We start from the raw sequence: 16893 nt of genomic DNA on the forward strand, positions 1-16893 counted from the left end.
AGGCGGGGTACACCCTGGACAGGTCGTCAGTCTATCACAGGGCCAACACAGAGAGACAGACAACCATTCACACTCACATGCACACCTAAGGCTAATTTAGAATCACCAATGAACCTAACCAGCATGTCTTTGGATGGTGGGAGGAAGCTGTAGTACCTGGAGAGAACCCACGCAGACACAGGGAGAACATGCAAACTCCACACAGAAAGGAACCAGTCGGCCCATGGATTCGAACCCGCAGTGCTAACCACCTCGCCACTGTGCCGCACGTTAAGACAAACATTGTTCCAGTATTCACAATAACTACTGCATCGGGATATTTGCAGTTTAAAACTACGGTAAATAGAAACTATGGAAATTACAGCAGGATATGCAAAAAACTATGACTATATGAGTGGCAGTAATGTGTCTCAAGCGGGCCGGACCAGTCAAGAGTCTAGACTACCCTGCTGCAAGAGGTGCCAATTTATTTTAGTTCAGGAGCCACAAACAACCCAGTTTGATCTCAAGATTATATTATATTAGATTCAGATATATTATCATTGCACATGTTTAAGTACAAGGTAACGCAATGCAGTTAAGGTGCAATAGTGCCCATTAACATGAATAACATGGAGTTATGTGTTACAGAAGGGTGAGTTGTTGTACGGATATACATATGGTTAAGTTCAGACAGACAGTGTTCCAGTATTCACAATAACTATGGCAATTACAACAGGATATGCAAAAAAAACTATGGTTAATGACTATACGAATGGCAGTAAAGTTTCTCAAGCATGTTTCCCTTTGTTTTAGTGCAAAGAAGTACATGTACATGATGACCATGTTTACATTTTATGAATAACCCATTTTGTTTTTTGATAAGCAACAAAGAAAACAAATAAGTTTTCGCAAAAACAAGATATGTTTTTTATTTTGTCCAATAAATATACTTTAAACATGATGTTAACACAAATAATAAACCTTATAAAAGGATTATTGTTATTGTGCGCCCTCTAGTGGTCAGACAGTTACACTGCACATTATTGGACTGTACCATTGAGCTAGAAAGATGGAACATATCAATATACTCAAAAAGGCTTTTATAGTCTCATAACTTACAATATTATATTAAGAATTCTTATTTTAAACGATTATTTAAATTATTTGACCTTCTGTACCTTCTCAAACAATGAACGTATGAACGATCCTCAGATGCTGCCACCGTGGAGTGACCCATGACAATAGCTATAATGGTTTGGTCTCAAACGTCCTATTTCCTGCGTTTCTATCAAGCTAGCGGCAGCCATGAGGTGAGTGAGATGCGTTAAATCTAATTTTGCAGGTTTATTTAGACTAGTTTATATCCATAATCCCGTTGGGTTTGTTGTGTAAGTTCACAAGGAAGCCCCGGCTTCTGGTGGACTTTGAGTAAAGTTGGCTATTTGAAGGAAAATCCATGTAAGGCCTTGTGTTGGTAAGCTAACCAAGCTAACCGAGACATGTCACAACATGTTAAACCACCACAGCTACTTGGAGGGCTATCAGCTGGCGACGTCTAGTAACGTGTTAGTCAGGGTCAGCTAGAGTAACTGTTAATCAGGTACATTTAGTAGGTTATTCTCAGCAAAGGAAGTCATATTGACAAGGTAATTACTTCATCTGTGTCTCGATAATTTTTGGGTTAGCAAATATGCTAGCAAATATTGCAATATTATGTTTTCTCTTCATTTTATAGCATTCTTCACTAACTGAACATCAACAAAATATGGTTACTGCACACTTGTGTGTACCAGTCATCAATCTGGCATTATTACTGATGATTAAATATTGGATTTTGATTAAACCAACAAACTATAAAGTTGAACTAAGCCACTGAAGCTGCTAGCTTGGTCTTCTAAATGGCTAATGTGTACTTTAAAAAGTACTGCACTATGATATGTGATATAATATTTGTAATTAATCAGTTAAAATGACCCCTCTACGCAAAGAAATGAGCTACCATGAGCTTTGCATCAAAGTAAATATGAAATGTCAGGTGGAGTTTCACCTGCTGTCACTCAAGTTACAGCAATAAAATTAAATAACAATGGTGGTAGCAAACCTTGACCTGGGTATAATGAAAATATTGTTCTGTTTTTGTTTTGTTTATGTATTAAAAATGGAAAAATCAGATTAAACTCCTTCCTGTCATGTGGCGTTATAGAGTTTAATTTCAGAGAATGCTTGGGGAGATCTCTGTGTCACTAACATCTTGTTGTCTTTGTTCATCCAGCATGCTCAGGCTCCAGAAGCGCTTGGCGTCCAGCGTCTTGCGCTGCGGCAAGAAGAAGGTGTGGCTGGACCCCAATGAAACCAACGAGATTGCCAATGCAAACTCTCGTGAGTTGCTTCCTTTGCGTTACAGAGTGCTCTCTCTCTCTCTCTCTTTTGTAGATTTGTACTCATATCTTGGCTCTTGGAACTTTCTTTTGTTTAACCTCTGTCTTTATTTGAATTTGTGCTGCAGGCCAGCAGATCCGAAAACTGGTGAAGGATGGTTTGATCATCAGGAAACCAGTGACCGTCCATTCCCGCGCTCGCTGCCGCAAGAACACGCTGGCACGTCGCAAGGGACGTCACATGGGTTATGGTAAGGAGTTCATTCTCTAGTAACGTCCTTTTCCCATATATTATCACTGAGTTTATTGTGCAGTTGTCTCTTGCCAAGTTGACAAAAACACTGTTATATGCCCTCTTCCCAGGTAAGAGAAAGGGTACAGCCAATGCTCGTATGCCAGAGAAGTTGTCGTGGATGCGTCGCATGAGAATCCTGCGTCGTCTTCTTCGTCGCTACAGGGAGTCCAAGAAAATCGACAGGCACATGTAAGTCTGAATCCCGGCGCTCATTACTGGTGCGGAAGCTGATGTTGTTTTAATTTTACGACAAGACATGCTGCTTTGCGATGTCCTGAGGTGTATTCTGTGTCTTTCTAGGTACCACAGCCTGTACCTGAAGGCCAAGGGTAACGTCTTCAAAAACAAGCGCATCCTGATGGAGCACATCCATAAACTGAAGGCAGACAAGGCTCGCAAGAAGCTTCTGGCGTAAGTTGCACATCCCGTTGAATTTTGTTTACTGTACCTGGACTAAAATAATTAATGTATATCTTCACTGTCACATGAATAATCTTCTGTCCCCTCTTCTCTTTAACCACCCAGTGACCAGGCTGAGGCTCGTCGCTCCAAGACAAAGGAGGCTCGCAAACGCAGAGAAGAGCGTCTTCTGGCCAAGAAAGAAGAGATCATCAAGAACTTGTCAAAGGAGGAGGAAAGTGCAAAGAAATGAAAACCCAACATATGAATTGAATCTTGTCAGACTCCGCTTTTCTTTGTTAATAAATTTGGATGAAAAAAAAAAAACTTTGTTTGGTGATTATTAATGTCTGCCTAATATCATCTATTGTCACAGAAATATAGTCAGTCCTGCAGTGCAGTGATTCATTGTATTTCAGTGAAAAATGAGTGCATGTTCTTATGTGGCTAAGAAAAGACTGCAGGTTATTTTGGGTTACAGATATGAGTAATCCCAACAGGTGGCAGCAGTGCTCCAAATACAATCAGAAACAGATGACTGTGTATACCTCTAAGGCAGATCCACAGCAGCAGAAAGCTGTCACACTGCTGGTCAGAGTGTTGGCAGCAGAACATATGTAGTTAAAACTAATAAACAATTGTACTTTAACGCTATGCAACACATTTGCCACTTTTCTCATGTATTGTTTAAGCAGTTGAACAAAGTTCATTGTGCAAAACCACTGCAAGTATTTGTGTGTATTTCAGTGCACAAAGTGGTATCAACGCTTTGGCCACTCAGTTGAAATAAAGTGCTTTTTACATGAAACATTTATAAAGCACTTTCTAGAGCATCTGTAAATAAAATACTGCTGGCTAGGAGTGCAGTTTATTTATACCTGTGTTATTTTTGACTTGAATGTTTCTACCTGTTGGCAAGCATTTTAACCCATCATCATTCTATGAGAAAGCTATAATTAAAAAAGTAATTGATATACACTGATCAGCCAAAACATTTTGACCACTGACAGGAGAAATGAATAACATTGACCATCTTGTGACAATTCAATGTTCTGCTGGGAAACTTCTGGACCTGGCATTCATTGGTGTGGATGTTATTTAGACATGTAGCACCCACCTAGACCAGACCAGGCACCCCCACCCCATAGCAATGACACTCTTTGATGTCAGCAGCCATCCCCAGCAGAAACCGTTAAGGAACAACTCAAAAAACATGAAGAACAGCACAAGGTGTTGACCTGGCCTCCAAATTCACTAGATCCCAAACTGATCAAGTATCTGTGGGATGATCCACAGAAGCCCCTCCCCTCAAAGGCCCCTACTAACAACAGACACCACAGGACACCCTCAGAAGGCCCATGTCTATTCTCTGATGAGGCCCAACTGTTTTGGAGACCTACACAATATTAGGAAGGTGGTCATAATGTTATGCCTGATCTGTGTATATGTTTTATACTAGCAACTCACCTGTTCTCAAACTTGAATCCATTTTTTTAAACAAACAGAACACATGAATCCACACACTTCTTGCAAAACGTGTGAGAAAACAAACCATCCGATCATGCATCTGTTTTATTTAGCATTTTAATCAGGTATTGATGAATGAATGAGCTTATCTGACTAATTTTAATACGCTGCGTCTGCCTCGGCTTTGAGCAGCACTGATTCATTTTTGCTCGGCTTTGCGGCTGAGCTCTGGCTGCTCTTAAGCCGTGGCTGTACTTTCCAAATCATAACTGACAACTGTATTCGTAACTCTCTCATCGTCCAGGACTGAACTTTAAATGTTAAATGAGACCCATAAGCAGAGGCAGTGTGTAAAGCTGCAATCATGAAGACTTGTCAGACTTGAAGAAACCATAAAAACACTACATATTAGATAGTTAGATACTCTATATAAAACTCTAAATACATGTGATAAAGCATCTCCTTACACTAAGCACGGCCTTACCTTCTACCCCTTAGACGTGTGACATCTCTATTCGGTCTAAAGACTTTTACATTTTGTATTGAGCAAGTTATTCAAGTTATATAAGACTTTCAGAGTATTTTTCCAAAACCTGAGCTGATCATTCTTAATCTGTCAATCCCTTGTGGGGTATACTGATCTGCTCTTGCTCTGAATAATTTTATTCCCATTTAGCTGCTTACTGAAAAGTCTTCTTTTGGTGTATAAAACTCCACTAGATGAGACTGCTCCACCACCTGCCCCCTCTTTTTCCTGTAGCAGCTGCCAACTATTTATCTATTAGTAATCAAGCCTCCACCACCTTGCCGCCGCGCAGTAGCTCCTCGGTCACATGATCATTACCAATGCCCTTCTTTGGGGGGCGAAGGACAATCACGACTCGAGATCCACTGCAATTTCCTTGATTTCAGACGTGTTTCGGCGCTCGGTGGTGGCCGGGGAGGGAAAAGAGCAAGACCTGATTTTAAGAGGGCAGGACCGAGGCGTCTATATCTGTGCGAGATCTGACGGCACGGCCTCTCTGATCGATCTGTGTTGCTGCTAATCCCTCTTTCAGTCACTAAACACGAATTAAACCTCCTGAATCCTGCCCGTGATGTTTCATCTCTCCATCGGTAAACCGGAGCTATCAGGGTATGAAAAATAATAACCTAAAGGCCCTAGGATGTCTGGTGATATACAGTCGGTACAGTAACAATCGCTTTAAAAGAGGAAGACTGGTTGTTTATTGTGGTGCAAAGAAGAAGGAACCAATGTAAAGAGGGTCATGAAAATGACAAGTGGAGGGTAATTTACTTATTTTTGTTAGATAACTGTTTTTAGATTACTTTCTCCTCCTCTCCTCTGCTCGGTGCCATTGAGGATCTCCTGGACTCTGGAGTGTGCTCCATTTGTTTGCCTGGGTCGAAGGCCAACTGCAATAAAGAGCGCTGCTTCGTTTCAGCTCATATTCCCCTCCTTATCTAATCCCATTAAGGCTCACGCTTCAGGAAATAGGAGTGCCTCCTGGTAATGAAGAAACACATTAATGGAGCTAGCAAAATGGCCTCGCTCCACAAAGGCTGTTTTTCTCCTTCACTAATCCCTACGACATCTTTCCTACAGATCTATTTATACGCGTGGTTTTGGTCCTTGCCGATCCATTTGGTAATGACTGCGTACAGTTGAATGGTATTTTTAGTCGACGAAACTGCCGCGCGTCCAAATTAAATCAGGGTGTCAAGGTAAGCAGATGCACAGTGCTGCGTAAGCCTTCGTTCCAGCTGCTCGAGGCCTTTGAAACCCAGATTTTAAACGAGAAGGCTCTTCATAGTCAGCCTCTTGAGCTTGTCCTATTGTTTATGTATGATGGTTAGTGAGCCACAATGGCTACCACACAGACTTAAAACAGACTTATTTGCCTGTGAATGGGAAAGGTCTGACTCCAGATATGTAAACAGTTTATTTTTCCAGATTTAGATGGCATAACATTATGACCACCTTCCTAATATTGTGTAGGTCTCCCTTGTGCCTCCAAAACAGTTGTGACTCATCAGAGAATGGACATGGACCTTCTGAGGGTGTCCTATGGTGTCTGGGAACAGGATGTTGTTAGTGAGGGGGCCTTTGAGGTGAGGGACCTCTGTGGATCGTCCCACAGATACTTGATCAGTTTGGGATCTAGTGAATTTGGAGGCCAGGTCAACACCTTGTGCTGTTCTTCATGTTTTGTTTTTTTTAGTTCTTCCTAAAGTGTTTTTGTGTGTGTGTCTGTGTCAGGTTGCATCCTGCTGGGGATGGCTGCTGCCATCAAGGAGTGTCATTGCTATGGGGTGGGGGTGCCTGGTCTGGTCTAGGTGGGTGCTACATGTCTAAGTAACATCCACATGAATGAACGCCAGGTCCAGAAGTTTCCCAGCAGAATAATGAATTGTCACAAGATGGTTTAAATGTTATTTACTTCTCCCGTCAGTGTTCATAATGTTGTGGCTGATCAATGTACATGATCAGAGACCTCACCTCTCGATATCCTTGAATAGTTTCCAAGTCCAACATTGTATAAAATCTTGAAAGCGTACTTCAAAATCCATTAAGTCGCCAAGATTTAAATTTCCATACGACAGCTTTGATCAGCAGTGAATTTGAGAATTTGAACACATACATTTATCAGCTGCTTTATTTCAGGTGCACTTCACATCATCTATTGTTCTCCTTATAAAATTCTCAAGCCCTCAGTTTCGCACTATTCCCACAAACGTCTGTTCTGTCCTGGTATGAAGAGAATAGCAAAACTAATCTGTTCAGTTTGAGATGTGCCACAGACTCTGTGCTTTCAAGGCGCAGGGATTAGAGGATAATTGGTGCTGCTCTGTTTTGCCAAAGATGCTTTTCCCTGCTATCAGCTGAAGCTACTCTTCCCTCTCTTCACACAAGTCAACAACTCTGTCACGACAAATAAAGAGAGATGAAAAAGGCGAACCATTCAGAATGCCGAAGCATCAGCGAGACGAAGAAAGAGTTGGTAATAAGTCTCACTTTGCTTGGTGTGCTTTTACAACGGAGAGCTTTAGAGATGCCAGGACACAGAGGACAGGGACGAGACATAAAGATCCACTAAGATGGCCGAAAAGAAAGCGGAAGGCAGTGGAGCAACTAGCCGACTGGATTTGAATCTTAAAAGACTCTAAATCTTTAATGGCTTTTCAAGCTTGCCATTCATTCCAGGCAAACTGTGCACGGCCAAGTTTTTGTTTTTAAGCTGCAGGAAGAGCTTGCACTTTGTTGACCTTGCCGCCACTTAATCGCAATAGCTTATGTCAGTGACTCTGCACGTTCTCTAATGATCAAATTTTACGCCTTAAAGTGATTAACTACAACAAATTTGTTTTACCTGAGTCACCCAGCGAGCTCTCTCTGAGTCAGGTTGTTTTGCTCGCTCCATCTGTCCTTGCAGCTCGTCAAAAAAAAAAGGACTTTCATACTTTCATGCGTGCTCCAAAGTGACTTTGATATTTTGGTTTTGTGAGTCTCATCCTGTTTTTTATTTCTCCTCTGCAGTATCTGGATGTTTGACGCATTTAGCATGCTTTACCGATGTTTGGTGATGGCTGTTGTCTCCTCTCTGAACCCTGAGCTTCACTAATCTGACACTGAGCTCCTGGCCTTTTCTTCAACTCTCACTTTGTTTCCTCCTCAGAGGCTCAACGTTTTTCATCCCTTTGTTCATTTTTAAACTAAATCTGACCGTAAATCTTTAGTACACAATGTGCAGTATACACCGACCAGCCACAACATTATGACCGGAGAGGACAGGAGAAGTAAATACCATGGCGACATAATGGATTTTGAAGTACGCTTTCAAGATTTTATACAATGCTGGATTTGGAAACTATTCAAGGGCAGCGAGGGTTGAGGTCCAGAGGTGAGGTCTCTGATCATGTACACTGATCAGCCACAACATTAAAACCACTGACAGGAGAAGTAAATAACATTGACCATCTTGTGACAATTCAATGTTCTGGATCTAAGATGATTATTGAACCTGGTGATACATAATTACCCCAGACTGTTTTAATATTGAAGCAGCAATGTACAGACACTCAGCTTACCATAAATAATAACGGCAGAATATAACATGGCATTTTGTTAGATTTCCTCAAAAAAAACTGGACCCAAATGCAGACACTGACACAAACCCAGGCAACTGAACTGTTTAAAACCAGAAATAAAACACAAGGAAAGGTGGAAAATGGTGGAAAAAGGTGGAAAACGGTTGAATCCCTAGGCAGCTGATAGTGCTGTAGTCTGGAAAGAGCTGGACTGAACGCAGAGGTCGATTTATGCTCAGCCAAGCAAACTATGGGCGAAGATAAAACTAGAAAAGGTCTGACAGATCTCAAAGGTACGGTCACATAATCACAGCTGAACGAGGCTTAACCAACTGGTGAAGCTGGACTCGGGGAGGAGATGTTAAAGGGAGGCTTGATGAGTAGATGGGATGCAGGTGAGTTCAATCAACCAGGAGAGGAGAGAGAAGGGGAGACGCCCGGGTATCAGCCGTCAGATGCTGGTTGATGATGGTTTTAATGCTTTGGCTGATTAGTTGAAATTGAACAGAGATGGAAAAACACATTTTCTTTTTCTGTAGCCACTGCATTTCTCTATCCTTTGAGACTGTCCGTGACTGTTACAATAATATGCTTTAAACAGCTTTAACATTTCAAACTCCAGTGGACAGTATTCATAAAGGCCTCCAGTCACGATTACGTTGACTAAATGCTCCAGAGTACTCATGTTATAATATAGCATAAGACTGTGCAGGCGGTTGCTCAGATACGTAACGAGAAAGCAGAAAGCAACTAGGAAACGAGGGCACCTAAGTGACTAAAAGAGTGTTTACCCAACGATTAGGGAGATGGAAACTCAACTTTCACTGCTTAACTAATGTGGAGATTAGTCACAGTCGGGCCTGCAGTCACTGACAAGCATAAACACTGCAGCCCTTCTAAATCGTCTTGATGAAAAGAAGCTGATAAAGTGAAGCCGAGAACCATGTACGCATTAAAAACAAAACCCTCTCCTTTCCAGGCAACAGCCAGGTCCTCGTGTCCTTGTCCTTTAATTGTGCTGCTTGACTTTCCGTGATTTACCATTTGCGGGGCAAGTCGAGAGGCCAACAATCACATCAAAGCTACAGCATGGCCCAAGGATTAAAGACGGAGGGGAAAAGTGGTCATCGCCTGATTAAAGCGCGCGTCGGGTTGAAGTGCGGCCGAGTTTAATCCCGTTGCCGGGTGTACAGTTGTGACGGTGTGAAGTGAGAGGGCTGAGAGCAGGTGTGGAGGTGGGGTGGAAGACGGGGACGTGACGTTGTTGTTTTTCTGTTGATGTCATGGGCCTAATTCAGAGAAACATCTGTGACAACCAAAGAAACAGACATCTGGTGCACAGACCAACATCCTGTCTAGACATCAGCTTATTAGGATAAGGCACAGAGATACCACCAATATACAGTAGAGGTACAAACGTTACTAATGTAAGCAGCCTCTATGTTGCAAGAAACTCTTTAATTTTTGCATAATGTCTTGGAGATCCATCTATCCATGCATTATCTATAATTGCTTGTCCTGTAGAGGGTTGCAGCTTGCATTGGATGAAAGGTGGGGTCACCAGTCCATCACAGAGCCAACACTGAGAGACCAACACTCCCAAGCACAGCTATGACCAATTTACAGTCTCAAATTAACATCTAAAGACGCTAAAGGAAGGCAACTGGACTTTTTTGAAGACGTTTCATGCAAGTTGCTTGTTCAGTTCTAAAGGACTTGTGGAGGAGTTGGGGTTTAAACAGGAACATTTGTGGGTGTAGCCCATCAGAAACGAGCATGATTAGTGTCTCTTAACATCTAGATGCTTAGCTGTCGTTGGAGGAGACTTTTTGACCTCATCCTCTTTCTCCAAAGAATGGTACCCTAACAACCCATTATCACTCAGAGGCTCCATTCTGAAGGTGTGAATGAGGGGGAAAGATGTCTTCCTTTACTCTTCTTTCAAACCACGTGTCTTCTTTGGCTAAAATGTAGAAGTTGTTGTCGTCAAAGGAGTGTCCTTTGTCCTTTAGACGTAGGCGGACAGCTGAGTCCTTTTCCTGACGAGCTGGTTCTCTTGCATTGAGCCATGCACTTGTGGGATGGGTTGTTTTGTTTCTCCAACGTACAAATCTGTCAGCATAAACTACACCAATCAGCCATAACATTAAAACCACTGACAGGAGAAGTAAATAACATCAACCATCTTGTGACAATTCAGTGTTCTGCTGGGAGACTTTTGGACCTGGCATTCATTGACTAGATGTTACTTAGACATGTAGCACCCACCTAGACCAGACCAGGTACCCCCCACCCCATACCAATGACACTCCTTGATGGCAGCAGCCATCCCCAGCAGAACACACACAAAAACGCTTTAGGAACAACTCAAAAAAAACATGAAGAACAGCACAAGGTGTTAACCTGGCCTCCAAATTCACTAGATCCCAAACTGATCAAGTGTCTGTGGGATGATCCACAGGGGCCCCTCCCCTCATAGGCCCCCACTAACAGCATCCTGTTGCCAGACACCGCAGGACACCCTCAGAAGGCCCATGTCCATTCTCTGATGAGTCACAACTGTTTTGGAGGCACAAAGGAGACCTACACAAGGTTTCTGCTTCAGCATGCTATGAACAGGAAACATAACGTGCATGCCTTTGGACTGTGGGAGGAAAGAAATCCTTGAGAAACCGACGCAGACACACTCAGAATCTGTAACTTTAAATATCTTGACTGATACGAAGAGTTTGGAGTCGCGGTCCATAATCTGTGAGGTGAACGTGAGGTTAGATTTTAGTTCCCATGTGAGTGAAAAATATATTTGATGCCGAGGTTGCTCAGGAGCAATGGAAACAAAATAATCCAAGCAATGGGGCAGGATGTGTCCCAGTCAGTGTGCTCCAGGCTATTTAGAAGCTATCTTTATCCTCACTCATTCACAACTCTCTCTCTCATTGCGTCTTTCTTCGCCGCTTTTCTAATCAGCTGATTGTTGGACGAGTTTCTAGTTTAACCATTCAGATTCTGCCACAATCATCACGCAATCACGTCCTCGCTGTCAAACTTTAAATACGGTCTCCTCTGCTGCACTTAAGCTCAGTTCAAGACTGCTGCTGCGACCTTCTCCACCCGTTCTCCTTCGATCTTTCCACTGGGGCTCCAGGTCGAGCTCATCAGTGTCCTATCATATCCAGATTTCCAGTATTCTTCTCATCATCACCACCACTACCACCAGCAGCCTTTAGACCAGGGGGGGTTTCTGCACATCTTTCAACTCTCTCTCCCTCAAAGGCTCAGTCTTTGTGCATAGAAGGAGGTCTTTCCTGATTGAAGTGTAAGCGTAAAATCTGAATTTCTGTTCCTTTGTTTGCATGTCGTGTCTCTAATTCATGTTTGTTTTTGTGGAAATATCTAAATTAAACTGCAAATGCACAGTGGCATTATTTTACCCCATCATTACCTGAAAACCGAACAGAATAAAGATGTTTAGAGGTGTCTCCTGCTTGTATTCAGTGGATCCTACCACGTCAGCCCTTTTCACAAAAGTTTTATATATTATTGTGTGTAAGAATAAGCAATAAACCAGCCAGAGCCTCCTCTGAAATACTTATTCCACAGACGCAAAGAAGCAAAGGCGATTCCTCGAATCCGCCATTCCCAGTGCAGCTTCATTCAAAGACAGCTTTCATGTGTCAACCCCCCTCGGGGCTACTTTCTCAGCCCCTTTAGATCAACTCCGGGGACATGCGAAGACTTTCCACTAAACCTAAAGCCCTGGAGCCCTCCCATACCGCCTTTTACCTCCGGACTTTTGCCGCGTTAACGCTCGTTCCTGTCACAGAAAGTGTGTTTGTGCAGGCGGCATCCTGAGAAAGCGGAGGCAGCCTCGGCGGCGGGAGATGAGAGCATGCATTAAACATGCAGCCTCCGTGTACCTTCTTCATTTTTAATGGTCCAGTTGGCCAGGGGTCTGGAAGAACGTAAACATCGCTGTAACCTGAGGAAAGGGACGGCGTAAGACGGGGAGGGGTGTTGTTTGTTTTGTTTCCGTGTGCTGTGAAGTTCCACATAAATCAAGTTCAGTTGAGTTTAGGTTCAAGCACACGTTTGCTGAGGTAAAGTAATTTCGGCTAATTAGCCTAAGGTAACACCTGAGGTTACATTTGCAGCTGTATAAACAATAGCTCACAGGTTTAAAAAGTGGTGCATAGAGCAGCAATATAGCTAAAGCTGTGCTGTTTAACATATTGAAATTACAGGTGGATGATCGCACCCGCACCAATATGAAGAACGCTCTCCTTGAGGTAAACAAACCACAAGAATAGAAATACTCAATTCTTTGGAGAGATGAAACTAAGAGCAGCTTGTACCCGAATAACAGGAAGTAAAAAAGCACTGAGAAGAAGGCTTGGATGATCCTGGAGCGTATAGCATCATCTGTAAAATACACAGCAGGCTGAGGCAGAGTGACGCATGAGCAACCGTGGCTTCAAATGGCATCACTGACGTTTACTGATGAAGAGACGGAAGACGGACGCGGCTGAGTGAAATCTGAAGTGCGTGGGGAGATGCTTGTCTGCTCAGATTCAGCTAAATGAAGTGAAGCTGGTTGGGAGCGCAGACGGACAATGACTCAAACGCACTCAACAGCAACCCAGGTGGAGCTGAAGGTGAAGAATATTCTGCAGTGGACAAACCTCTAGTTGAGTTGCAGCTTCAGAAAAGACCTGGTAACAAAGGAGGAATCCCATAGTTTGATGACAGAGAATATTTATAACAGTCATTCCCTGCAAAGAACGCTCAATAAAGTTAAAAGGTTAATGTGTCCAGTCACTTTTATGAGGCACTAAAAAATATGGGACTGTTTATGAAAACAGCTGAAAAGAGTTTAAAGCTGAGAGTCTGCACTTACTCATTATATTACTGCAACTTCAGCTAAAATAATAAAACTAATATGTCAATCTACAATGATCAGCCACAACATTATGACCACTGACATGAAAAGTGAATAACATTGACCATCTTGTGACAATTCAATGTTCTGCTGGGAAACTTTTGGACCTGGTATTCATTGGTGTGGATGTTACTTAGACATGTAGCACCCACCTAGACCAGACCAGGCACCCCCACCCCACAGCAATGACACTCCTTGATGGCAGCAGCCATCCCCAGCAGGATGCAGCCTGACACAGGCACACACACAAAAACGCTTTAGGAACAACTAAAAAAAAAAAACATGAAGAACAGCACAAGTGACCTGGCCTCCAAATTCACTAGATCCCAAACTGATCAAGTATCTGTGGGATGATCCACAGAGGCCCCTCCCGTCAACCCATAGGACCTGAAGGTCGCCACTGTGGTTCCATGGTGTAATGGTTAGCACTCTGGACTCTGAATCCAGCGATCCGAGTTCAAATCTCGGTGGAACCTTAATTAAGCTCAATTTTGGGGTAGCAGACAGAGCAGGATGTACACGAACCAGAGGGTTAACGGTTTGATCCCCAAATGTGCCACATGCTGAAATGTCCTTGAGCACGTGGCCTCCAAATTCACTAGATCCCAAAATGATCAAGTATCTGTGGGATGATCCACAGAGGCCCCTCACTAACAACATCCTGTTACCAGACACCACAGGACACCCTCAGAAGGCCCATGTCCATTCTCTGATGAGGCACAAGGGAGACCTACACAATATTAAGAAGGTGGTCATAATGTTATGCCTTATTGGACAAATACAGCTAAAGCAAATGCTAATGTTGCTCTGCGTCTGCTTATATGTCACTGCTCTGTTTGAGCAAACGTACGTAGGAAAGAAACTCCAAAACCATTCAAATCATAGTGTTGCTACAGAAAAAAACACAATTTGAAGAATGCATTCGTGTTTTAAAGGCATTCAAAGTGCAGCGGGGGCGGAGCAGAGTCTGCAAGATGTTTACCTCACACATGATCTAGCCTACTGTCTCCAACCTAAGAATCCACCTATAGGCTCTATATGTATTCTGCTCTTGTGTCTCTGCAGTCTTTGTTTCGCGAGGATGTTTTCACACCTGATGGAGTAACAAGGCTAAAGACGTGGCTCCACATAATAAGTCTATGTGTGTGTATATGTGTTGTGTGAGCTGACTGACTTCATCCGCAAGGTGCAATGTGTAATTCATGAACTGAAAGGATAGTCTCACATTGTAAGCCGTATACTGTATATGCTCTTGTGTAGACTTTGAAGATTTGTCTGCAAGCACCAGGAAGCTATTTTGAGCCCCCCACCCCCCAGACACACACACACACAAAATTTGCATTGTTGCTATATCGCTGCTGCCTGTTAACGCCCTTGCGCCGTGATCATCACCCCTGCTGCGAGTCTGGCCGGCAGCTGCTGCTCAGTTTCGAAAGATGCAAAGAGTGTGAACGTTGAAGGACAAGAAACGATTGTGCGACAAATCACACGTTTAATGAGGCATTTTAATATCGTTTTCTGGAGCCGGCGCGATACGCTCAGGGAAAAAAATCTCTCCGATACGCGTGGTTTGAGTTCACTGCCTCAAACTGAACACTTCATTTGTTGACGGATGTGGCGCGAAAGAGGAATGGAAAAGGGTTTGTTAAGGGAGATACTTTGCGGGTCACCCTCTGATTGTCGCGGCTGCTTGAGGCCCAGAAAGAGAATTTTAGATTTCAGCCTCCCTCGGCTCGTTGTAATGAACGAGGGCGAGCTCAGCTGCAGAGTAAGTGGAGAGCACTGTTGGAGCACCGCACCATCTTGAGCACCGAAGTCAGCATTTTTATAAAATGTACGTGTGGCTTGATGTACTGCCAGTTGCACACATTTCTGTCTCCCTCTCCGCAGAGATGAAAATCACATTTGATCCTATTTGATAACAGAACTGGGTCATGATTTGAGAAATGTTCCTCGCACCACAGCAGGGACACGCACAGCACGCATACACAGACACACAATACTCGCTTTGCCAGCTTAGTCTATGGCCTGCCAGCAGCTCCTCCGTTGCCAATTAATTTCATTGGGAGTAAATCATATTATTTATGGTCATTAAGAACAAGCAGTCTTCTCAGGCGCTGCACTGTCAGCTCGAATGAAAGATCGCGGTGTACTTGAGCGATGTGGCCATGAAGGGAGACGTTTTTGGTTTGCTATGAATAGTTTATAAATTATAATGTGAAATTACTCAGTCGGTTTAAGGTTGAAGTGCAGATTCTTTGGCTTGAAATCAACGCTTGGCAAAACCAGAAGACTGAAAACACCACATCTTTACTATGTTTTTTAGCAACAGCTGTGCAAACTCTGGAGCAATGGCTACGACTTATTCTATAGACATTTATGGAGCCCAGACCGTGTGTGTGTTACTGGTTCTGGTCTCACCCCTAGCTTTTATGAAAGGAGTTTTCATTTAATTTTCCAATTCAAGAAATCCATCCAACACTTAAGTAAAAAACTGTGTCCAATAGGCAACTTTAATTCGTTATAAAATTCCTGCAAAACTAACAACAGCCTTAGCTTGGGGTTTTGTGCAAATTAGCAAATGTTAACATGCTAGACCTGATAAACATGAGCATGTTAGCATTGCTATTATGAGTATATTAGCGTGAAGTTGTTGACCGAAAGCCTCACAGAGCAGATAGCAGCAGATTCTATTCTCTTCCATGGCCACAGGTGTATAAGAGCCAGCACCGAGTCATGCAGACTGCTTCTGCAAACATTTGTGAAAGACTGGGTCGCTCTCAGGAGCTCAGTGAATTCCAGCGTGGTGCTGTGATAGGATGCCACCTGTGCAACAAGTCCAGTCATGAAATTTCCTCACTACTAAATATTCCACAGTCAACTGTCAGTGGTAACTTTCTGCAGAGTCAATCTCTACAGACCTCCAAACTTCATGTGGCCTTCAGACTAGCTCAAGAACAGTGCGTAGAGAGCTTCATGGAATGGGTTTCCATGGCCGAGCAGCTGCATCCAAGCCATACATCACCAAGTGCAATGAAAAGCATCGGATGCAGTGGTGTAAAGCACGCCACCACTGGACTCTAGAGCAGCAACTGGGTTTGGCGGTTGCTAGGAGAACGGCACTTATCTGACTGTATTGTGCCAAGTGTGAAGTTTGGTGGAGGGGGGGATTATGGTGTGGGGTTGTTTTTCAGGAGCTGGGCTCTTAGTTCCAGTGAAAGGAACTCAGAATGCTTCAGCATACCAAGAGATTTTGGACAAATCCATGCTCCCAACTTTTTGGGAACAGTTTGAGGATGGCCCCTTCCTGTTCCAGTTTGAGTGCGCACCAGTGCACAAAGCAAGGT

The 16893-nt window shown here is 43.2% G+C and overlaps 1 protein-coding gene across 2 annotated transcripts; it reads left to right on the forward strand.

Moving 5' to 3' along the window:
* Positions 1-1258: 1258 nt before the first annotated feature.
* LOC311504883 (large ribosomal subunit protein eL19) lies at positions 1259-3381 on the forward strand. 2 transcript variants are annotated; one of them, XM_084568219.1, is made up of 6 exons: positions 1259-1292; positions 2255-2361; positions 2489-2611; positions 2724-2844; positions 2956-3066; positions 3181-3381. In XM_084568219.1, the coding sequence occupies exons 1-6, from the start codon at positions 1288-1290 to the stop codon at positions 3305-3307; spliced, it is 594 nt and encodes a 197-aa protein (XP_084424345.1). In that variant the 5' UTR covers positions 1259-1287; the 3' UTR covers positions 3308-3381. The 2 variants fall into 2 exon arrangements, with proteins under 2 accessions (XP_084424345.1, XP_084424346.1); XM_084568220.1 differs by lacking the exon at positions 1259-1292 and adding an exon at positions 1491-1628.
* The last annotated feature ends 13512 nt before the right edge of the window (positions 3382-16893 follow it).

This window comes from Chelon labrosus, assembly GCF_963514085.1.
Source record: "Chelon labrosus genome assembly, chromosome: 19".
Classification (NCBI taxonomy): domain Eukaryota; kingdom Metazoa; phylum Chordata; class Actinopteri; order Mugiliformes; family Mugilidae; genus Chelon; species Chelon labrosus.